The following is a 26,011-nucleotide window of genomic DNA, read 5'->3' on the forward strand; positions in this document are numbered from 1 at the left end:
TACAAGAGACTCATTTTAGACATAAGGACACCTCCAGCCTGAAAATCAAAGGGTGGAGAACCATTTACCATTCAAATGGTCCTCAAAAGAAAGCAGGGGTAGCCATCTTTATATCAGATAAACTAAAGTTTATCCCGAAGGCTGTAGTGAGAGATGAAGAGGGACACTATATCATACTTAAAGGATCTATCCAACAAGAGGACTTAACAATCACCAATATTTATGCCCCGAATGTGGGAGCTGCCAAATATATCAATTAATAACCAAAGTTAAGACATACTTAGATAATAATACACTTATACTTGGTGACTGCAATCTAGTGCTTTCTACACTCGATAGGTCTTCTAAACACAACATCTCCAAAGAAACGAGAGCTTTAAATGATACACTGGACCACATGGATTTCACAGATATCTACAGAACTTTACATCCAAACGCAACTGAATACACATTCTTCTCAAGTGCACATGGAACTTTCTCCAGAATAGACCACATACTGGGTCACAAATCAGGTCTTAACTGATACCAAAAGATTGGGATCACCCCCTGCATATTTTCAGACCATAATGCTTTGAAATTAGAACTTATTCACAAGAAGTTTGGAAGGACTTCAAACACGTGGAGGTTAAGGACCATCCTGCTAAAAGATGAAAGGGTCAACCAGGAAATGAGAGAAGAGTAAAAAAGATTCATGGAAACTAATGAGAATGCAGATACAACCATTCAAAATCTTTGGGATACAGCAAAAGGAGTCCTGAGGGGGAAATACATCGCAATACAAGCATCCATCCAAAAACTGGAAAGAACTGAAACACAAAAGCTAAGAGGAGCTGGAGAAAAAACAGCCAATAGATCCTACACACAGCAGAAGAAGAGAGTTAATAAAGATTCGAGCAGAACTCAATGAAATCGAGACCAGAAGAACTGTGGAACAGATCAACAAAACCAGGAGTTGGTTCTTTGAAAGAATTAATAAGATAGATAAACCATTAGCCAGCCGTATTAAAAAGAAGAGAGAGAAGACTCAAATTAATAAAATCAGGAATGAGAAAGGAGAGATCACTACCAACACCAAGGAAATACAAACGATTTTAAAAACATATTATGAACAGCTATACGCCAATAAATTAGCCAATCTAGAAGAAATGGACACATTTCTGGAAAACCACAAACTATCAAAACTGGAACACGAAGAAAGAGAAAACCTGAACAGGCCAGTAACCAGGGAGGAACTTGAAGCAGTCATCAAAAACCTCCCAAGACACCAAAGTCAAAGGCCAGATGGTTTCCCTGGGGAATTCTATCAAACGTTTAAAGAAGAAACCCTACCTATTCTACTAAAGCTGATCAGAAAGATACAAAGAGATGGAATACTTCCAAACTCGTTGTATGAGGCCAGCATCACCTTAATTCCAAAACCAGACAAAGAACCCACCAAAAAGGAGAATTATAGAACAATCTCCCTGATGAACACGGATGCAAAAATTCTCAAGAAGATACTAGCCAATAGGATCCAATAATACATCAAGAAGATTATTCACCATGAACAAGTGGGATTTATCACTGGGATGCAAGGGTGGTTCAACACTTGTAAAACAATCAATGTGACTGATCATATCAGCAAGAGAAAAAACAAGAACCATATGATCCTCTCAAAAGATGCAGAGAAAGCATTGACAAAATACAGCATCCATTCCTGATCAAAACTTTTTAAAGTGTAGAAATAGAGGGAACATTCCTCAGCATCTTAAAAGCCATCTATGAAAGGCCCACAGGAAATATCATTCTCAATGGGGAAACAGTAGCAGCCTTTCCCCTAAGATCAGGAACAAGACAGGGATGTCCACTTTCACCACTGTTATTCAACATAGTACTAGAAGTCCTAGCCTCAGCAATCAGACAATAAAATGAAATAAAAGGCATTCGAATTGGCAAAGAAGAAGTCAAACTCTCCCTCCTCGCAGATGACATGATACTCTACATAGAAAACCCACAAGGCTCCACCCCAATATTGCTAGAACTCATACAGCAATTTGGCAGTATGGCAAGATACAAAATCAATGCCCAGAAGTCAGTGGCATTTCTATACACTAACAATGAGACTGAAAAAAGAGAAATTAAGGAGTCAATCCCATTGACAACTGCACCCAAAAGCATAAGATACCTAGGAATAAACCTAACCAAAGAAGTAAAGGATCTATACCCTAAACACTATAGAACACTTCTGAAAGAAATTAAGGAAGACACAGAGATGGAAAAATATTCCACGCCCATGGATTGGCAGAATTAATATTGTAAAAATGTCAATGTTACCCAGGGCAATTTACACATTTAATGCAATCCTTATCAAAATGCCATGGACTTTCTTCAGAGAGTTGGAGCAAAATATCTTAAGATTTGTGTGGAATCAGAAAAGACCCCGAATAGCCAGGGGAATATTGAAAAAGAAAACCATAGCTGGGGGCATCACAATGCCAGATTTCAGGTTATACTACAAAGCTGTGGTCATCAAGACAGTGTGGTACTGGCACCAAAACAGAATCATAGATCAATGGAACAGAATAGAGAATCCAGAAGTGGACCCTCAACTTTATGGTCAACTAATATTTGACAATGCAGGAAAGACTATCCACTGGAAAAAAAGACAGTCTTTTCAATAAATGGTGCTGGGAAAATTGGACATCCACGTGCAGAAGAATGAAACTAGACCATTCTCTTACACCATACACAATGATCAACTCAAAATGGATGAAAGATCTAAATGTGAGACAAGAGTCCATCAAAAATACTAGAGGAGAACACAGGCAACACCCTTTTTCAACTTGGTCACAGTAAGTTCTTGCAAGATACATCCACGAAGGCAAAAGAAACAAAAGCAAAAATGAACTATTGGGACTTCATCAAGATAAGAAGCTTTTGCACTGCAAAAGAGACAGTCAACAAAACTAAAAGACAACCTACGGAATGGCAGAAGATATTTGCAAATGACCTTTCAGATAAAGGACTAGTATCCAAGATCTATAAAGAATTTATTAAACTCAACAGCAAAGAAACAAAGAATCCATTCATGAAATGAGCAAAAGACATGAACAGAAATGTCACAGAAGAAGACATAGACATGGCCAAGAAGCACATGAGAAAATGCTCCGCATCACTGGCCATCAGGGAAATACAAATCAAAAGCAGAACGAGATACCACCTCACACCAGTGAGAATGAGGAAAATTAACAAGGCAGGGAACAACAAATATTGGAGAGGATGTGCAGAAAGGGGAACCCTCTTGCACTGTTGGTGGGAATGTGAACTTGTGCAGCCACTCTGGAAAATGGTGTGGAGGTTCCTCAAAGAGTTAAAAATAGATCTGCCCTATGACCCAGCAATTGCACTGCTGGGGATTTACCCCAAAGTTACAGATGCTATGAAACAGCGGGACACCTGCTGTTTATAGCACCAATGTCCACAGTAGCCCAACTGTGGAAGGAGCCTCGGTGTCCATTGAAAGATGAATGGATAAAGAAGATGTGGTCTATGTATACAATGGAATATTACTCATCTGTTAGAAATGACAAATACTGACCATTTGCTTCGACATGGAGGGACTTGGAGGGTATTATGCTGAGTGAAATAAGTCAATCGGAGAAGGTCAAACATTATATGGTCTCTCATTTGGGGAATATACAAATATTGAAAGGGAATAAAGGGGAAAGGAGAAAAAATGAGTGGGAAATATCAGAAAGGGAGACAGAACATGAGAGACTCCTAACTCTGGGAAACGAACAAGGGGTGGTGGAAAGGGAGGTGGGCAGGGTGTGGGGGTGACTGGGTGACAGGCACTGAGGGGGGCATTTGACGGGATGAGCACGGGGTGTTATTCTATATGTTGGCAAATTGATCACCAATAATAAATAAATAAACAAACAAACAAAGAACAAATCCTTATGGTAAACAAGTCAGTTAGATAATAAACTGTTTTAAACATATGGCAGTCAGATCGAGTAATATGCCCTGAAACTTAACTACATATGCAAATATTACGTTGTAATGCTGAAATTTAGTCTATCCTTCAACACTAGTTTTTCACTATATATGTGAGTAAAATGTAGGTGAATGGAGGTAAGAGATTGATAATATCTGCTTCTCTTCAGTAGTAGATTAAGGAGATCCATTCATGAAATTATAATTATTGTTAAAACATTTATATATAATGCAAAGATGTTGTTATGAAGTCTAATGTAGTTCCTGAGTTATACTATGACATCGAGTGTCAGGACATCTTGAGGTTGCACAATACTTTTTGTGAAATGCATATAAATTTATAGTAGCACTACAGGCTGTGTGTGCATGACTTGAACTTCAGTGAGTTGCTCCATGATAAGTGAAAGGCTTTCTGGTGTGTATTGTGTTATAATCATTTACATGACCTATTTTCATGAGTGTTAAGTGGCAATAGCAGAAAGACTAAAACATCCTTCCTTTGTCAGCAGATTAGGCAATTCTTAAAATCTGTGCAAGATGCAAGAATAATACAATACTTACAAGGTTCCAAAAGGAGACACTTTTGCAAATGGACTTAGCAATGTGATAGTTCAATGCAACTTGGCATTCTTATTGACAACACTTGCTATATGGGGAAAAAGGGCTAGGTTTTTTGCACTACAGTACCTCCTCCTGAACTTCATTCAAAATACAAAAGAATGTAGCCATTTTACTGAAACTTCTAAGGAGAAAAGTTAAGCACCGAGAATTGAAGAGCATTGCATTTCATCATCATTTACCTCTTCAGTAATTGAATCTAATGATGAAGTGGCTTCATCATAGAGAATGATTGGGGGGTTCTTCAAAATGGCTCTTGCAATTGCTACTCTTTGCTTTTCTCCTCCTGGTAAAGAAATATTTAGTTTAAGGAAGTATAACATAAAGACATTTCATGTTTCTAATATTTCCACTGATCATAACCACCAAGTAATGCCTTCAACATATCTCTCTACTCTGACAACTGTTTATTTTACTCAGAAGAGTCTAAGTTTATATATGATATCCTTTGACAAATTATATACCCTGGAATATGAATGTAATTCTGGATTTTGACTTTGTGGCAGCTGAGAGTACGAGAACAGCTTCCATTCCACAATTATTTCTCTCACCAAGAATATGCTCATTACATGTGTTACTTTATGTTACTTCCCAATGTACAGCAATCTCAGGAAAATTTCAATATTAGAGAATCAACAATGCCAAATAAAATTCAGTATCTGAAACCTGGCAATGACAAACTATAAATATCTACATTTAGGGCAGCCCAGGTGGCTCAGCGGTTTGGCGCCGCCTTCGGTCCAGAGCCTGATCCTGGAGACCTGGGATCGAGTCCCACGTCGGGCTCCCTGTGTGGAGCCTGTTTCTCCTTCTGCCTGTGTCTCTGCCTCTCTCTCTCTGCGTCTCTCGTGAATAAATAAATAAAATCTTTAAAAAAAAATTTAAAAAATAAATAAATAAATATCTACATTTATTTCTTTAAAAAAAGTACCATTCAGCCAGTATTCTTCTCAAGGATTCTTTTGACATATAGTATTTTCACAGCACTCTTCAAAGTTAAAGGTATACACTAGGTACCTATTTCACCTTGGTTATTTGCAATGGGTCTCTAGAAGAGCAGAAAGGAAAAAGAGGCCCAGAAAAGTTTAATGATTTGCCCAAGATCACAGAGCAACTTCAAGTGGAATCTGGACCAGACCGGACTCCTAGTTCAATGCTCTTCCTAACATAATACACAAGCCCATGTTTGTTCCTAAATATATTCTAGTGAAAATAAAGCAATCTTTCTTTCCTCACTGGGACTCCTATAGGTCTAAGGTCATCAATCTTACATAGAACTACAGAGAATGAAGCTTTGCTGAATATGCCCCCTTTAACTTTTTTTTTCAATTAATTTATTAATGTCTAAAACACTTGTAATTTTCAGCTTCAGTAACCTCTTCAGGAACTAAGCACCACCTATTTTTTTTTTTATTTTTTTTGCACCACCTATTTATTATCTGGTATACCAGATATTGTTTCAGTTTTATTTTTTCTGCAATTATTATTTCCAACTTGTAAAGGGAGCTCCTTATATCTAATATTAGTAAGTTTGTATTTATACTATCCACGCTCTTCCTCATTTAATAAGATCAAAATTCTCCTACAAAAGCAAGCATCATGCCAGAACTGTCTCCTTACCCCCCTAGCAACTCAGCAGCAGAAACCTCCTAAAAGAAGCAGATTCTCAGAGGAAGGACTAGTTTAAACATGCCTACAAATTTCAAGTAGAAACCAGTCGAGTTTCAATTCTATTCAATAGAAATTTGGAACTTGGAGAAGAAACATTTGTTTGTTCCCTACCATAAATATTGGCATAGATGCTAAATAATACAATGCTGTTCATTTAGAGAGGTCTAACTCCAAGACAATGGATATTAGGAAAGAACAAAATTTCTTTAGCCATTCCTACTCCTGAAGCATGCAGAGAGGGTGAAAAAATGATTGGAAAATGGCATGTGGCATAGCTATTTGAGGCACAGTCATATGTTGAGAGGCCTATAAATATGTTATATTATGTGAAAACTTGGAGATCCTTAGAATTAGCCAAATGGACAAATCATCCAGGAGTGATCTAGTTAGCTGGACACTACTCCTGTTAAATGCTGTGGTAAAGTATAAAGGGGGACTGGAATGATGCAAGCATCTTATACTACCAGGTGATAATCAAAAAACTATTATAAACCAACCTAACTTAAAAATGATCTTTGCTTAACATTTTCTAAACCTAGATGAAAACTTTCTAATGGACTGCAAATTCCTTGACAGCAAGTCTGTTTATGCTTCATCTTTTTAACTCTAAAATCATTTAGCATATTAGCTTGTACACAGTATGTACCTAATCATTGCTGTGAATAAATAAAGCCAGTTTGTAATGGAATGGTCAGTTTGTAATGAAAGGAATGGGGAATCATTAAAATTCATGTAGTGTTCTTCATTCTCTTTTTGCCTCACTTCCATCCCTAATTTTTACATTTCCTCCTTAAACTAGAATGAAGAATAAATATAAAGGATATATAGTGTGTTTATATGAGTTACATTAATATTTTCAGGCATAGATATCATTACACTTTGGAATTCAAATAATTTTGGGTGAAAATACATTTTTCTTGTTCCTCCAAAAAATTCAAGCATTGTAGGATAATCATTAAACCTAGCAATCTCATAATTAAACACTTCAATAGAAATGGACCAGCCCCAAAATGTACTTGACCACTGAACCAGCAGGGACATGAAAATGAAATTGGTTGTAATGAAAGTCAAGTATAAGGAAGTCTAGAGTACTGAAAACACCCCATAACAATCTAGGAAATATGGTGAGATATACTATTTACTATCAAATTACTTTTCCCTACTCTTACTACTTTCTCAGGTGAATAATGATGCTGACTTTCCTTTAATATTAAAATTATGGATGATAAATTAACATTGACCTGAGCATGTATTAGTAATTTACCATTAAGCACTTATAGTTTGCAGTTGCATGTGAGAAAAAAAAGACACCTGCATGACTTGAGAACAGTTATTTCCAACATGTTGAATCATTTATAGTAATGGCTGAGACTTGACCTTGTTGAGAGTGACTAGATGAGCACTGGGTGTATCACTACATTTTCTAGACAATGGCTCTGACAAATTAAAGTTTGAAGGGAGTACACAGTGGGGGCAGATCTAAAATCTCTAATTACCTGAAAGTTTGAGTCCTCGTTCCCCTACTTGTGTGTCATATCCATGTGGCATTCGAAGAATTGCATCATGGAGTCCAGCTAATTTTGCCACCGCATATACCTCCTCAGGTGAAGCATGGATGTTTCCATATAAGAGGTTGTAGTAAATAGTATTATGGAATAGGACAGCATCCTGAAGCAGATTTATATATATGTACACATATATGTATGTTCATTACAAAAAATTCAAACAACTTAGTAAAGACATAAAGGCATAAAGAATAAAATGTGATAACTCCTTTATCACCCCCCTCATCCCTGCAATTCCATTTTCCTTCCCAACTATAATCACCATGAACAATTTGTTATCAGTCCAGACTTTTTTGGATGAATTTATATACCAAATAGTTTGCTTTTTTCAACACAGTGGGGTCATGTTATATATAGTATATAACTATCTAGGATAGATAGTTATAGATAGTTAGATAGTCTAACTATCTAGGATAGAAGGATAGACTTCCTTATAGTGTGTGTGTGTGTGTGTATATATATATATATATATAATTTGATAAATTGATCTTTTCATTTAACATACCCTAGTAACTATTCATGTCAGTAACAGAATCCTACCTCCCTTTTTTATTTCTCTACTAACAGACATTAATGTAGTTTACAAATTTTTGCTACTACAAACAATGTTGGAATAAAATATCATTGTATATAGGACTTTGTGCACTTGCATATTTCTATAAGAAAGATTCCTAGGAAAGGGAGACAGAACATAAAGACTCCTAACTCTGGGAAACGAACTAGGGGTGGTGGAAGGAGAGGAGGGTGGGGGGTAGGGGTGAATGGGTGACGGGCACTGAGTGGGGCACTTGACGGGATAAGCACTGGGTGTTATTCTGTATGTTGGTAAATTGAACACCAATAAAAAATAAATTTATTAAAAAAAAGAAGAAAGATTCCTAGGAATAGACTGATGAATTAAAATGTAAGCATATAGGGATCCCTGGGTGGCGCAGCGGTTTGGCGCCTGCCTTTGGCCCAGGGCGCGATCCTGGAGACCCGGGATTGAATCCCACATCGGGCTCCCGGTGCATGGAGCCTGCTTCTCCCTCTGCCTGTGTCTCTGCCTCTCTCTCTCTCTCTCTCTGTGTGACTATCATAAATAAATAAAAATTAAAAAAAAAATAAAATAAAATGTAAGCATATATTTATCATTTGATAGTACTGCCCAATTGTCTTCCAAAATGCTCCAAAAGTATACATACTACAACCCAGAGTGTATAAGGGTGTCAGACACTCATATCCTCAGCAACCCTGCAGATTAATAAGTTTCAGCTGTTGCTACATTTGGGGTAAAATGTGCTTTTTGTTTAAATTAGCATTTCTCTAATTACTAATGAGGTTACATATGTTACATGTTTCTCAGAAGCTTTTATTTTTTTATTTTTTTTCTCAGAAGCTTTTAAATTGGACACAGAAAACAAGCTTTTTAATTGGACATGGAAAACAAAGGACTTATACATTATAGATATTTTTTGGAGAAAGGTCACTACAAGCATTCATTTGACATTTCATCTTATTCTGACATAGCACACTAAATCTAATTTACTTAAAGTAAACATCCATCTCCACTTTCCTTTTAGTCTCTAAATGGTTGAAAGGCAACGGTTAGTTAGATAAAATGGCTCCATTAGTTCACATTAACTACGATAATTAATTAAGATCTTTTACCACACAATCAGCTCGAGTTTCAGATATTACTTCAAAAAATATTTTAATCATTTTATATCAACTACTAATATAAAATGTTCTTATATTGAAATGGTACTTAAACCCAATAACCTTAAAGTTCTATAAAGAGAAAATACTTATTTTTAAAATAATATTTTATATTAAAAAAAGAGCTAACAAATGCTAACTGGAAACTTTGAAAATCTTTAAAAATGGTAAAATAAAAATTTATTAAATTATTCATAATCCTATCATGTAGCAATAACAACATTTTGGTGTATTTTCTCCTTTCTTCTCTAGTTACATGTATTCATTTAGTATTATAAAATTGGGACGTTATATTTATTTATTATTATTATTTTTTTAAGATTCCATTAATCTACTTATGAGAGACACCAAGAGAGTCAGAGACACAGGCAGAGGAGAAGCAGGTTCCATGCAGGGAGCCCAATATGGTACTCGATCCTGGGTCTCCAGGATCACATCCTGGGCTGAAGGCAGCGCCAAACCGCTGAGCCACCCGGGCTGCCCTGGATGTTATACTTCACATGGTATCACCTTTTCACATTTTTAAAAAATATTTTATTTATTCATAAGAGACACACAGAGAGAGGCAGAGACATAGGCAGAGGGAGGAGCAGGCTCCTTGCAAGGGAGCCTGTTGTGGGACTCGATCCCATGACCCCGGGATCATGACCTGAGCCAAAGGCAGACGCTCAACCACTGAGCCATCCAGGTGCGCTTTCTTTTTACATTTTGTATCTAAGTATTTTTCTATGACAATATTCTTTACAAGCAGCATATCTATAAATGGCTGTATGACATTTGATCCTATGTTGATAAATTTAACCATCTACTTATTGTTGGATATTCACATTGTTTTCAACTTCTGATACTATAAATAATGCTGTACTGAACATCTTTGCGTGTAAAAATCTGTTCACATCTCTGTTTACTTCCTAACTAAAACTTCCTAGAGGCAAAATTATTGGCATAAAGGGTATCAATATTTTTTTGGCTCTTGACATGTATTGCCAAGATGCTTGTCAGAAAAGCTGTATACTTCCACTAGCCAAACAACAGACTAGACATTTCACACAGCCTTGCCCAAAATGGATGTCATGAATTCTAAAATCTTGCTGAAAAATGGTATTGCACTGTTAATTTAATTTATATTGGTAAACCCTCCAGTGAGGATTAGGATCTTTTCTTTATTAACTATGTATTTTTTTCCTTAGTGAATCAAATGTCTTATTTTTCAAAAGGTAAAGAATAACTGTTACATAGCCCAAGAGAATGACAGGAATCTAGTTGCATAGATGAGGACACCGAGCCCTAAACAGACAAAATCCAAAATTCAGTTCACTTCATATACAGTTTAGGTCAGTATTTCTCAACAGAGTCTATGAATTATCTATATCAGAATAATCTAGGAGGCATATTAAAAAAATGCAGGTTCCTGGGCCCTACACAGCCTCCCAAGCCAGAACTAAGGTGTGTCAAAAAGTTGGAATTTCAATAATCTCCCTAGGTGATTCATGCACACTAACATTTGGGATTCTTAGTGTAAAAGGGAGTGCAGAATGGCATGTCTCAGTTCATATGGGGACCTTTTATAAATTACACATTCCTGTCTGATCTCTTTCTTACAGTTCTCTCAGGAATTTAACTCAGATTCTAGCCTGCAACTTGTTCCCAGGTCTCTCTATTGGCTTTTTGCATAAGAAAAATTCATATGCTATAAGGCATCCTTGTTGTCTTCTCAGATTTTGCTCTGAATTTATTTTCCCCTCTAAAGTCATTCAACAAATACTTATTAAATACTTACTACAAGGCAGGCACTGTGGCTGGCACAAAGAGGACGACAGTGGTAAACAAGGCATACAAACATGGAAGCAGAGAGCCATACTGCTTCAGTGCCAAAAACTTTCAAAATTACAGTAATGGTTTTCATTTACTGAGCAATTGTGATGGACATTGTGCTTGGTGCTTTATATTATCTCTAATCTATATAGGATAATAATTTTATCATATAAGAAAAATGGCTAGTATCCTTATTATTTTTTTTAATCCTTATTTTAAAGACAAGGAAACTGAGGACCAAGAACACAACTTATAAAGGTTAGAGTTGGGATTAGAACCCATATCTATCTGAGTTTAGTCTGGGCTCTTTCCTTTATATTATGTTTTCTAAGACTTAAAAAAAAATCTTTCCATCATGCACATTTTCCATTCACATTTTTTTAGTCTTTTTGGTAACAGAATTTAGACTGTAGGGCCTAATGCTTCCTACTTAGCATATATTGACTGTTTGATCTTTTTTTTTTTTTTTTTGAGAGACAGAGAGAGAGAGAGAGAGAATCCCTGGGTAGCTCAGCGGTTTAGCACCTGCCTTCAGCCCAGCGCATGATCCTGGAGTCCCGGGATCGAGTCCCACATTGGGCTCCCTTCATGGAGCCTGCTTCTCCCTCTGCCTGTGTCTCTGCCTCTCTCTGTGTGTGTCTTTCATGAATAAATAAAATCTTTAAAAAAATAATAGCAGAAAAGAAGGAAAAAATGTAAAATAGAGAGAGAAAGGGAGAGAGAGAGAGAGAGAGAGAATGAGCACACACATGAGCAGAGTGGGGATGGGCAGATAGAGAGGGAGAGAGAGAATCCCAAGCAAGTTTTATGCCTAGCACAGAGCCCATCGTAGGGCTCCATCTCAGGATGCTTAACTGACTGAACTACCCAGGCTCCCCTATATTGACTCTGAATTCAAATTATTCTAACAAAATATCTATCAACCCAATAAACCTTCCCCCAAATAGGTTTTTTTTTAAATACCTGAGGTACCACTCCCACTGCCCTCCGAAGGCTTTCCAGGCTCACATCTTGTATATTTTGACCAGCAAGGTAAATGTTACCCTTCTGAGGCTCATAGAAGCGGAACAGCAGCCTTACTATTGTGCTTTTTCTGAAATTGGAGACAAGGAAAGATTATTTAGCTCTTACTGGCATTAGGGAACATGTTTAAACCATTATAATCATTTTATTATGGTAAAGAAAAAATATTACATTGGGAATCATCAATCAATAATGCAGAATTTTATAAATAACTGAATTACCCACCCTGACCCACTACCTCCTACAATGGCCACTTTCTTTCCTGCAGGGACTTCAAAAGATATTCCACTAAGGACTTTCTGCCCCTCAATGTATTCAAAATGCACATTATCAAAGGCCACCGAAGCTGTCTGTGGTGTGATCTGAATGGGAGATGCCATTGCTTTGTCCTAATAGGGAAGAAGGAAAAAAGCCACTTTTATACACCATGTAGAGTACAGTCAAGCAGACAATTCTCTAATTCAGAGAGAAAAAGGAGAATAATGGGGAAAGAGGAGGTTTATAAATAGAGTTAGATCACTTCCAAGCATGCTTTTAAAGATTTGTTTTTTCCATTCTTCACTAAGGTCAAAAACACTTAAATGCTTTGGTTTCGAGCAATTTTGCGGGGCAGGTAGAGGGATGGTGGGCAGGGTAGTAAGGAAGCTGAGGATGTGAGGAAAGGCAATCACACATCATATATCATTATTAGAAGTAAATCAAGTCCAAGTACAAATAATTCAATTTAACAAAATTTAGCTTTTAGGTATAATATTTACTAACACTGTAATGTTTCTAAACATGAAAGTAAAAGCTGTAACAACTTCTTAATACACATGATAGTTCTAATTCTTGCATAAGAGAAACCAGTTTGCTGAAATGGTGATGTAAATATTCCCTGACAATGATCCTATTAATGGGATGATGCTCACATGCTTTTAAAAAGGTACTAAATAGATTACTTACTTTAATTCGAGTGTCTACCTTGAGTAGAGTAAACAAGGTGTTCATATCTATGAGTGCTTGTCTAGTTTCTCTATACACAGTTCCCAGAAAGTTAAGGGGTAATGAAAGTTGAAAAAGCAGTCCATTCACCATTACTAGATCTCCAACGGTAAGGGTACCTTAATATGTAGTTGGCAGAAGGGAAAAAAGGTATTTTAGATGTTATATACTTTTCCAGCTTAAGACAGAGGAGTTTATAGTCTATTAGTCTGGAATATGCTACAAAATGCAAATAACCAGCAACTCTTAAGGCTTACTCAAATTTCAAGGCATTTTAATCCATGATTTAGGAATATAGGGAACTTGATATAAGTGGAATGGGAACTGTTCACCCATATACTATATATATATATATATATATATATATATATATATACACACATACACACACACATATACATATACATATATAGGATTATACTATACTATATACATATATACTATATACATATATATAATGGTCTAAGTGAAGATAGAAATGGATGGCTAAAAATCTTTCACTTCTTCATAAGACACTGGCAAATTTCTTTGTAATGTTAAATAGAAACTTTTTTAAAGTATATATTAAAAAATTGGAGAAAATGGATATCATGAGTGGGAATGATAAACCATGTATTAAGGTCACAGTAAATGAATAAATCCTGAGTGGGTAGGTTACAGAAAAGAGGCAGAGACATTATTTACTTTTGAAATGTTCTGCAAATGAATCTTTCTAGATTAAAATGTAAATAGTAATTATAAAAAAAGTATGTTTGTATTTTGGTCCTTTGGACTAAACACTAAATTAATTACATTGCTTTCCAGGTCTACAAGTGAAATTAGAAACATCAGATGCTAAAAAAAGAAGTTACTCCTGAAAGAGTCAGTATGTAGCCCCACAAAATGTATAAACAGTAGTCCTAATTAATTAGTTAACTAGTGCTAAACTTGTAGTATCAAACAAAAATAAGTTAAACATCATACAATTAAGAAAACACATTCTCGTACAAAAAGAAAAGTTAGAGGATCTTAAAGCATCTTACTGAATATACTTTGTAAGTAAGACTAATACATACATTCCTTTCATTAATCTTTATTTATAAAGATTAAGTGAAACATCTATAAACGTGAAAATTGCAGATCCATTACCTGCTACAATGCCCTGACTGGCGAGCACCATAATAGCCGTTAAACCAACACTGAAAATAGCACTTTGACCAAAGTTCAACATAGCCAGAGTAGAGGTACTTTTCAATGAAGCAGTCTCATATGTCTTCAGAAATCTATCATATCTCTGTGCTTCATAGTTTTCATTATTAAAATACTACAAAATATACAAAAATTACATACAAGTACAATTAGAATTTATTCTCTTAAGTGATTAGTATCTTTTTCATCTGATTTTATGTATTGCATACAACTCTATACTGTATACTCCATTTAAAAAACTGACTTTCAATACACTGGACTATGGTACTCCTATACTTTTCCATAATGAACTGTATTTTGAAAAGTCCATAAAATTCATCTCATTTTGATGAATGCCTGGTTAATTTAAATCCAGATCTAAAAAAGCTGTTAAGGGGGATGCCTGACTGGCTTAGTCGGTGAACAGGCAACTCTTGATTTCAAGGTTTTGAATTCAAGCCTCTACACTGGATGTAGAGATTACTTAAAAAAAATAAAATCTTAAAAAAACAAAAGCTGTTAAAGGCACTTCTTTCACAAAGCCTTTCCCTGATCCCCCAAGACTGAACTGACAGATCTCACTGTCCCGACTACATTATGCCTTCTTGTACAGTCACCTGCATACTTAAATTCTCCCAGTTTATGGAGTTCATTCTGGGAGGGCAAGGATTAAATATTAATAGCTTTTTATCACCGTTCCCCATCACAAGACTTAGCGTAGTGCTTTGGACACAAAAGGCATTCAGTAATACTTGTTAAATGAAAAATGAACACATAAATGAAAGAATTAATGAAAAGCACTATGCTAGGTACCCTGAGGGATAGAGTCAAGAACTTACATGTCAGTTTGTTTAGCTTAGTGTTTATTCTGAATCAAGGTGCTAATTCAGAAGGTAAAAGTCTGATGATGCCATACAAAAATGGAGGTAGGACAATTTCCAAATAAAGAAAAATAATAAAGCACAATTAATCTATCACACCTAAAGGTCCTATCCTAATCTGAAGCTCTAACTTAACAGCACTTATTCAATTAAATGGCAGAACAAATCTTTGTGTGATGTGAAAGGCAGAGGAAAGCATAATTAAACATATTACCTTCACAGTTTCATAATTCAGCAGTGAGTCTATGGCAGCGTTACCTGCATCATTATCCGCTTTGTTCATTTCTATTCTAAATCTAGTTCTGTAAGACAAAGATTCGCATAGGCATGAAATTTTTGCTATGAAAGCATAACTAATTTCTGAACCTTGACTGGCTCCTGGGAAATACTTTACCTCCACCGTGTAACAGCAACTGTGAATGCTGTGTATGCACCAAGTGTCCCAAGGGTTACCAAAGCAAACTGGGCACCACATCTATAATACTGGAGAAGGCAAAATGCAGAAATGATAAAGTCATTGTTCTTGCGAAATAGTTTACAATATACAACAGCAAGTATCAGTCAAAAGATTTTAATAAAAATATGTTGATGGGAAGTTGTATAAATAAATAATTATGTGAGTAATCAAATACCTTAGAAAAGCTACGTTAGGTAGCAAGGGAAGAAAGCCAAACTACATTTGCCACATTGATACTACTGTCAAATGTGACAAAAATAATGCAATAAGCCTTAAGAGAGATAGAGTATATATACACTTTTAATTACAAAATATGAAATTGTAATAAACGGTAAATAAAAATCTAGATAATCTGAGCATACCAGTCCAAAGTCATATACAAATATCTCTACTAACAAAAAAATTACAAGCACTAGTTAAATGACTGATCTATATATAGAACCAACCAACTCTTTACAATAACAAGATTTTGGACAGTCTCTTGAAGTTTATGGCAAAATAATTAAGTGAACTGAATAACCCTTCTGATACCACGGAATTTTGCTTTCAAACCATGAGCATTCAATAGCACAAGAGCTTCAAGTACTAAATAACTACTCATGAGAATGTAAGATAAAAGCCTGTTATGAAAAATGTATTACTTACCAAAATACCACTGACAAGAGTCACCTCAAACATCATGGGAAGAAGATTAAATACTAAAGCACTCAGGACAAAACTGATACCCCTTGTCCCTCTGTCAATAGCCTTTGATAAAGCTCCTGTCTGTCTACTCAGGTGGAAAGCCAGATCCAGGTTGTGAAGATGGAGAAAGACATTTCTGGCTATTCTTCGGATTGAATTTTGTGCTACCTTGCCAAATACTGCATTTCGAACTTCATTAAAAAAGGCAGCTCCAGCTCTTGATACACCATCTAGCAATACATTCGAAAGAAAAAAAAATGGGATGTAAAAACATTAGAATCATAGGAGGGTAAAATGATAAATACATAGTAAGAAAGTGTATATACATTAAATGAATACATCACAAAAAACTTACATTAAAATAAACCTAGAAAGAATCTAGCCTAATGAGTACCAATCTTTCCACCACCATGGATCCTTTTCAGTGTTATTTTCCTCTATAAATTCCAGATGTTGAAAGATTTTTTTCCAACTAAATATTTTTAGTAAATAGTAGCCCATATGGCCTTACTGTGGACAAATGTACCATATGTCTGTAGTTTTTTTTAAATCTACTTTAACTCCCCAAAATAACAAATGATAAAAATCATGATCCTGAAAAATCAAGGGCCTTGACTAAATACCCCCATTCAAGTCTCCTGAGTCTCAATAAAGTGTCCTTTCTAATGCATGAGGGAACAAAGCAACATGTGCTGTTCTTTATAAATGGTATATTTGTGTCATGGCTATTGAATATAATTTAATAAGGCATTAATGTACATATGTCATTATTTAGCTATTTATTAAATAATTAACAACAGCAAGAAAAAACTAGAATTACTGAAAAGGTTATCTTATAAAGAGACTATTAAAAGTTATTATATTATTATGAATTTAATGTCTTATTTCATATTAGTTTTTCTAGAACTTGAAAAATGAGGCTATTACAGAATTTTTAGAAAGTAGATCATAAAAATCTTTAAATATTACATATCAAAAATCTCACATAAAATGATAGACACTGAAAATGCTACGTTGTGTTTGTGATGAAAAGGTCATCTCAAATATGATGAAACCTTCTTGAAGAAAATCAACACCTGTAGACAGATAAAAGAATCACACATACAGCCAATCAGAACTGCCGTTGCCATGGTTGCAACTGTATTTGGTGCATCACTTAGGTTCAGCATGTTTCCTGACATCTGGTTGAGGCTGTCTACAGCATATTTAAACATGAAGGGAACCACAATATTCATGGCCTAAAAATATAAAAGCAGTAATTATCCATCATATACAAAATATTTTCTAAAAGTACAAATATTTACCTTAAATTAGTATTTATGGTAATGTTTAGATATTAATCATTTACTAGTACTGAAATGATTTTCCCAGTTTATAAAGATAAAATCTTCGGCTTTGGAGAGCTGTCATTTCAGGATTCCTACCTCACACTGACTGCCATGTTAATACTCATTTACAAGCTTCATGCATTAGTCAAATGCTCATGCCTCCATGAAATAATCCCTGATTATCCACTCAAAATGCTCTCTCCATTATCTGAAATCCTACAGAGCTTATGGCACCTTAAGGCAAACTGCCTTATTGTTATTTATGTATATATATTTTTTTTCTTTCTTACTAGATCTTTAATGGTCTATATCATATTCCTTTTTTTGTCCTACCCTTGTTGAGTGCTACTATACTTTGTATATAGTTGGTATTCAAGCAAATATATAAAATTATTTGTCCACCAAAATAATGGTAAAACTAAAATTATTTAGCAAAAAAGTATCTCAAAAGCGGATTAATTCCAAGTATCTGTGGCTGAGTAACCAATGGGAAAAAAACAACAATGTAACACTGGTAGATCTATTTGTCCCACAAAAATCTTCCTTTGGTCAGAGAAGCGGTGAAGAAATGAGTAAAATAGGTGAAGGGGATTAAGAGGTACAAACTTCCAGTTATAAAATAAAAAAAGTTGTGGAGATGAAACGTACAGCATAAGAAATATAGTCAATAACATTGTAATAATGTTATATGGTGACTACATTTATTGTGGTAAGCAGAGTAATGTGCAGAATTGTTGGATCACTTTGTTATATGCCTGTAACTAATACTGACATTATATGTCAACTATAATTCAATAACATAAATTTAAAAAGATTCCTTTGCTCCAACACTAAACAAAACCCACTAAATACCAAACTTTGAAAAACCAAACTATTTCTCCGTGAGAATACACCAAAAAATATGAAAATTATGGGTATACTGCTTTCATATATTCAAGGCAAATATTCATTCACTCATATGTCATATTTTCTGCAAGGTTATAGTATCAAAAACACCAACTATCATTTAAGAACAGAAAACTGATTAGACTGCCAAAGCTTTAAAGAAATTAATTTCAGGGACGCCAAATGGCTCAGCAGTTGATCATCTGCCTTCGGCTCAGGGCTTGATCCTGGGGTCAGGAATTGAGTCCTGAATCCGACTCCTTGCAGGGAGCCTGCTTCTCTCTCTTCCTATGTCTCTGCTTCTTTCTGTGTGTCTCTCACGAATAAATAACCAAAATCTTTAAAAAAAAATTTAATTTCATATACATTAATAACATATGAAAGCAATTTTTAAAAAGATATTTCTATTTATTTCCGAGAGAGAGAGAGAGAGCACGCAAGCAAGAGCAGCATGTGTTTGTGTGTGGGGGTGGGGTGTGGGGGGGGGAAGCAGAGCATGGACTCCCAAAGCGAGGCTTGATCCTGGGATCCTGAGATCATGACCTGAGCCGAAGGCAGTGGCTTAACCGACTTAGCAACCCAGGCACCCTGAAAGCAATTCTATAAGGCTTAACAAAAACAATGAAATTCCAGCTCTTATTAAAGTCTCATTATTATATCATTCATCCTTGTTAAACATAAAAAAATATTGTCAACAAGCCTAAGTTCAGCTGAAAACTGACAGGAGCTAGGTAAATCTTCCGAATCAAGATTTCAAAGTAAAGTATACAAGTGTCCTAACAACTAAGCAGGTTCAACAATATCATTAAAATACACAGCAGATGTTGGAATACTTTTAAGAATATAATAGTATGGGATAAACTGCTCAAAATTTTTTCTAACTTTTAAAATATAATCTAATAGAAAAGGTTTCAAGTATGATAAATTTCACAATTCTGATTTTCATATAATCATATAACCTCAAGCTCTTGTTTCTCCTTGAAATGCCCTGCCTGCCTGATTTACCTTTCTATTTCTCCATTTTCTAAAACCCACTCTGAATACCATTCCTATTATGAAACCTGCAGCCCATTTGGCACTTTCCATTTTCCAACTCCTCTTTTTTTTACAGTTTATATCTTATTATTTGTCTTTTTACTATATATTTATTTGCTTTCTAGGTGTAATGTGCATGGATATACTGGCTTCTCAACCTCAGTTCACAAACCTTTCATGGCAAAACAAACATTTCATGAACAGCTACCGGACTCATGTATGGTGCTAGGTACCTTTTGCAAAGGAGAGAGCTGAATGAAATAACAATTCTATTAAATGGATAACCCTATAATTGAGTAAACTCAGGTTCCATGAGGTTTAATGACTTGTCTGGTAAGCAGCAGAGCTAGGATTAAAATCTAAGACTGATTTGAAATTCATAATTTTTTCTAGTATACCATAGCCATATTAGCAGCTCATAAAGCAAGGGGCCATATTATTATTGTTCATTTGCACCCTAAAATAGATGCCTTCAAACCTGCTGTTGAAAGCAGATATAAAGTATGGCACAAGTAATTTAAATAAATTTGAGCAGATTCCTGGGTTTCTGTAAAATAAGACCACATCCTCACTTGCCTTCTTTTTTTTCCTCACTTGTCTTCTAATACAATTTCCTGAGTGAGAGAAAAAGTGATAGGTACAGCTAGCATGCAATTCTTTTAACTTACAGCCTATTATATCTTTGCCACAGCCAGAGTGAGTAGTGACTGAAACTAAAGTATCACCAAGAAAAGTTGTGTAATGTTACTTTCTTGAAAATGTGTTTATGTTTGGTCAAATTTGGGAGCATACTTGTAAATGTGTAAAGAATGTGAATATTATCTGTCTTGTATTTTTACTGACAGAAAAAAGGCAGTTAGCACAGTGCTAAGAACATGTACTACCACTAATAATAATTGGTGATTACTTCCAGTTTCCCCAAATGAATAATTTTTAAAGGAAAGAAATGAAAAAACATCAACAAAATAGAAAGGAGTATATTATGCATAGATGTTTTTATTAGTACATGTGTGTTGGCTGCACTGGCCTTGTGGTATTTTGAGCGTGGGGGGTGGCAAATATTGGTTTTCCATAATATTCTGCTTTCATGATAACTACACTTAAACCACCTCAGAGGAATATGAATTTTTTAAAAACGTTTTCTTTTGAAATAATTGTAGATCCAGAAATTGCAAAAGTAGTACAAAGAGACTTATAACCTTTCACTCAGTATCTCCTAATGATGACATCTTACATAGCTATAGTTCAATATCAAGACCAAAAATGTATATTGGCACATTACTATTAACTAGATTACAGAACTCATTCAGTTTTTTTTTTTTACCATTTTTAAATGTATATTCATGTATGTATGGTTTATATATGTTGCCTACATGGTCCTAATACTATCTTACCCCATCTTCAGATCCATGTAACCATCACCACAATCGAGATACAGAACTATTCCATCACATCAAAAAAAAATCTCTTGTGCTACTTCTTTACATTCACTCCCATCCCACCTTGCCCCACAACATCAATCCCTGTCCTGTGGCAACCACTAATCTCTATAGTTCAGTCATTTTGAGAATATTATATATATAGAATCATATAGTTTGTAATCTTTTGAGATTGACTCTTTTTATTCCACTCTACATGATGCCCCTGAGGTTCATCAAGGATGATGAATGTATCAATAGCTCATTTTTTTAAAGATAGATTTATTTATTTATTTATTTATTCATTTATTTATGAGAAAGAGAGGGAAAGCATGCACATGTGTAGAGGGGAGGGACAGAGGAAGAGGGAGAGAGAGTCTTAAGCAGACTCTGCACTGAGTATGGAGCCCAACATGGGGCTCAATCTCACGACCCTGATATCATAACCTGAGCTGAAACCAAGAGTCTAATGCTTAACACCAACTGCACTACGCAGGTACCCCTCATTAGCTTATTTTTATAGCTAAGTACTATTCCATAGATGTACCAAGTTTATTCAACCATTCATCCCTGAAGGACATTTTGGTTGTTTGTAGTTTTGGAATACAAATAAAAAGATGCTGTGGAAATTTTCATACAAGTGGTCATAAGTTTTCAATTCTCTGGGATAAATGCCCAAGAGTAATTGGTAAATCATATGGTGAGTCTATACTGAACTTTTTTAGGAAACTGCCATACTCTTTCTGAGTGGCTGTACCATTTTACATTCCCACCACCAGTAAAGTACGAGTGATCCAATTCCTCCACATCCTCACCAACATTTTATATCATCACTATCTTTTATTTTGAAACTTATTTTTAAGTAAGCTCCACGCTGGGGCCCAATGTGGGGCCTAAATGCATGACCCTGAGACCAAGAGTCAGACATTGAACCAACTGAACCACCTAGGCATCCCTTTATTTTGAAACTATTTTAATAAGCATATAGTGTTATCTTGTGGTTTTGTGTTTCCCTAACAGAAATGATGTTGAACATCTTTTTGTAGTCTGATTTTCCACCCTTATATCCTCTTTGATAAAAATATCTGTTCACATCTTTTGCAAATTTTATAACTGGACTGTTTTGGGATGGTTTTTGTTTTTGTTTTTTTGCTATTAAGAGTTCTATATGGGATCCCTGGGTGGCACAGTGGTTTGGCGCTTGCCTTTGGCCCAGGGCGCGATCCTGGAGACCCCGGATCGGATCCCACATCGGGCTCCCGGTGCATGGAGCCTGCTTCTCCCTCTGCCTATGTCTCTGCCTCTCTCTCTCTCTCTCTCTGTGACTATCATAAATAAATAAAAATTTAAAAAAAAAAGAGTTCTATATATTTTTTCTAGATATAGAGGCCTTTGTTGGGTATGTAGTTTGCAAACATTTTCTCCTAGTGTGTAGCTTTGCTTTTCATCCTGCTGAGGAACCTAAACTCCTACCCCACCCTAGTAGCCATCAGGAGTCCTTTCCTTTCAGACTCAATGGAGGCCAACATGAGAACCTGGACTTTCAATCCCACCTGAAGTAATGAGGCAGCAACCCATCCCCATTGGAGCAGTATCACAGGAGGCCTGCTAAGTAGTAGACTTTTTAAAAAGCCAGTCTCATAGAATATCCAAAATATCCAGGTTTCAATAAAGTAAAAAAATCACTCATTATACCAAGGACTAATAAGATATCAACTGGAAATAAAAGAATACAATCAATAGCCACAAATGTTAGAACTACCTGATGAGGGTTTCAGAATAGCCATCATGAAAGTGCTTCAAGGAGCATTTATGAACATGCTTCAAACAACAAAAAATAGAATGTTTCAGCAGAAAAATACAGGACATAAAGAAGAACCAAATGAAAAATCTGGAAACAAAAAATATAATGACTAATTAAAAAAAATCTGAATGTATGGGTTTCATGGCAGAATAGAGAGAACAAAGGAAAGAATCAGTCAACTTGAAAACAGAACAATAAAATTTATTGCATATGAACAAGAGAGAGAAAACACTGAAAAGGGAGGGAGAGGGTACAAGACTCTAGGGTCTATGGGACTATAAAAAAGATCTCTCAAAAAAAAAAAAAGATCTCTCACTCCTCTTTATAGTCTCAGAAGATTAGGACAGAAAGTGTGAGGCTGAAAAAAGTATTCAAAGAAATAATGACTAAAAATTCCCCAAATATGGCAAAAGACATAAACTTACAGATTCAAGAGGGTGAGCAACCCCCTGAATAGGGAAAACCAAATAAACTCACACCAAGACACATTATCATTAAAATTCCAAAAGCTAAAGACAAATTTGAAAACCTTTAAGAGCAGCTAGAAAGAAAGACTACATATATTATGTGTAAGGGGAAAAACAATTTGAAGAAACCAGATTTCCAAGGAGGCCAGCAGGAAGTGGCATATTTTTCAAGCGATAAAAGAACTGTCAACTTAGAATCCTGTAATCAGCAAAATTAGCCTTCAAGAATGAAAGGAGTATCAAGATGTTCTCAGGAAAAATAAATCACTAGCAGACCTCCTCTAAAAGAACTGCTAAAGGAAAAAAAAATAATAATAATAAAATAAAATAAAATAAATAAATAAATAAATAAATAAATAAATAAATAAATAAATAAAGAACTGCTAAAGGACTCTTCATACACATGGGAAATGGAAGCAGAAGGAAACTTGGAACATCGGGAATGAAGGAAAAGCAACAGAAATAGTAAATATCTGTGCAAATATAGTAGCCTATTCTCTTAAGTTTTGATGGACAAAAGCAAAAGTTAAATAATTGACTAATGGGGTTTTCAATGTATACAGATGTAATACATAAGATAATCGGTAAACATAAAGGGAGAGAGTAAAGGGACTTAAAAGGTAGTAAGGTTTTTATATTCCACTTTACATGGTAAAATATTCATTTTAAGTAAGCTATGAAAAGTTTTTTTTTTAAAAGAGCAAATTTTTTTTCTTAATTTTTATTTATTTATGATAGTCACAGAGAGAGAGAGAGAGAGGCAGAGACATAGGCAGAGGGAGAAGCAGGCTCCATGCACTGGGAGCCCAACGTGGGACTTGATCCTGGGTCTCCAGAATCGCGCCCTGGGCCAAAGGCAGGCGCTAAACTGCTGCGCCACCCAGGATTCCCTATGAAAAGTTTTATATTCCACTTTACATGGTAAAATATTCATTTTAAGTAAGCTATGAAAAGTTTAGTATCAATATTCTAATTCCTAGAGCAACTACAAAAAAAATTGTATGAATAAATACACTGAAAGGCACAATAGATAAAATGGGATAGAAAAACATGTTTAAGTAACACAAAAGATGGTAGCAAAGGTGTAAGAGAGTAACAAAAGAAAGGAAACTGGCATAACAAATAACAGCAGACCAAACTCCAAATATATCAATAATTATCAATAAAATTATCAACAAATTATAATGATCAACATAAACAAATAATTATTAATGTATCAATATACTGGCAATGAATAACTGGAAACCAATATTTTTAAAAATTACAATACCCCTCTCCCCTCAAATAAATTCTTAAGTATAAACCTAATGCAGGATTTCTCAACCTTCAGCACTATAGACATTCTGGGTTAGATCATTCTTTCTTAAGGGAAGAGATAATCTGTGCTCTTTAGGATGTTTACCAGTATCCCTAAAATCTACCTACTACATGCACCCTCATCCCAAACTGTGACCATCAAAAAAGTCTCCAGATAGTGCCAAATGTCCCCTAAAAAGCAAAATCACCCCTGACTGGAAACCAGTAGTCTAATTGTACATGTTCAGTGTCTGTATGCTGAAGGCTATGAATGCAGATGAAATAAATCAAGAAGATCTATGTAAATGGAGAGATATTCTATGTGCACTGACTGGAACACTCAATATAGTAGGGATGTCAATTTTCCCTCATTGGTCTAGGGATTTAATAAAAATCCATTTAAAAATCCTGTATGGGGGCAGCCTAGGTGGCTCAGCGGTTTAGTACCACCTTCAGCCCAGGGCCTGATCCTGGAGACCTGGGATCAAGTCCCATGTCAGGCTCCCCACATGGAGCCTGCTTCTCCCTCTACCTGTGCCTCTCATGAATAAATAAATAAAACCTTTTAAAAAATAAAAAATAAAAATCCTGTATGGTTTCTTTGTAGCTATAGACAAGATTATTTTAAAATTATATGGGCAGAGGAAGAAACTAGAATAGCCAAAAAAAAATTTAAAGGAAAAACACTGGAAGAATCACACCACCTATCTTTATGTCTTACTTTAAAGCTACAATGATAAAATCAATGTGGTACTGATGAATGGAGAAACACGTACATATAGATCAATGGATAAGAACACGAACACACACACACACACACACACTATGGTAGGGAGAATAATGGCTTCCTAAAATCTCCATGTACTAATGTAATTATCTCCAGAACCCATGAAGATGATATCTCACATAGCAAAACAAACTTTGCATGTGATTAAAGAATATGAGCTGGGGAGATATCCTGAATTACCTGGGGGGTCCAAGTATAGTAAAAAGGGTCCTTATAAGAAGGAGGCAGGGGCAGGTCAAAGTCAAGAGAAAAGATATGACTACACAGACCAAAAGAGTCAGAGTCAGAGAGATTGAAGTTGCTGCTGGCTTTAAGATGGAGGAAGGGGCCATAAGTCAAGGAATGCAGATAGAAAAGGCAAGGAAATAGATTCTCCCCAACGAGCCTCTGGAGGGAATATAGGCTTGACAAATGCTTTGATTCTGACCCAGGAAACCTAATTTGGGACTTCCA

General features: G+C 35.4%; 1 protein-coding gene across 5 annotated transcripts in view; it reads right to left on the bottom strand.

Moving 5' to 3' along the window:
* ABCB7 (ATP binding cassette subfamily B member 7) overlaps positions 1–26,011 on the bottom strand; it is a 170,383-nt gene that overhangs the window by 28,764 nt on the left and 115,608 nt on the right. For 4 of the 5 annotated variants that reach the window (XM_025987806.2, XM_025987807.2, XM_025987809.2 and 1 more), the window contains 10 exons: positions 17,644–17,776; positions 16,500–16,768; positions 15,792–15,880; positions 15,612–15,699; positions 14,478–14,652; positions 13,311–13,468; positions 12,591–12,754; positions 12,306–12,435; positions 7,761–7,932; positions 4,776–4,879 (listed from right to left, as the gene is read on the bottom strand). In XM_025987806.2, coding sequence (XP_025843591.1) covers positions 4,776–4,879; positions 7,761–7,932; positions 12,306–12,435; positions 12,591–12,754; positions 13,311–13,468; positions 14,478–14,652; positions 15,612–15,699; positions 15,792–15,880; positions 16,500–16,768; positions 17,644–17,776 — 1,482 coding nt within the window. The remainder of the gene's footprint in view (positions 1–4,775; positions 4,880–7,760; positions 7,933–12,305; positions 12,436–12,590; positions 12,755–13,310; positions 13,469–14,477; positions 14,653–15,611; positions 15,700–15,791; positions 15,881–16,499; positions 16,769–17,643; positions 17,777–26,011) is intronic. The other variant, XM_025987810.2, reaches the window with a different exon arrangement.

Source organism: Vulpes vulpes, chromosome X (genome assembly GCF_048418805.1).
Source record: "Vulpes vulpes isolate BD-2025 chromosome X, VulVul3, whole genome shotgun sequence".
Taxonomy (NCBI): Eukaryota; Metazoa; Chordata; class Mammalia; order Carnivora; family Canidae; genus Vulpes; species Vulpes vulpes.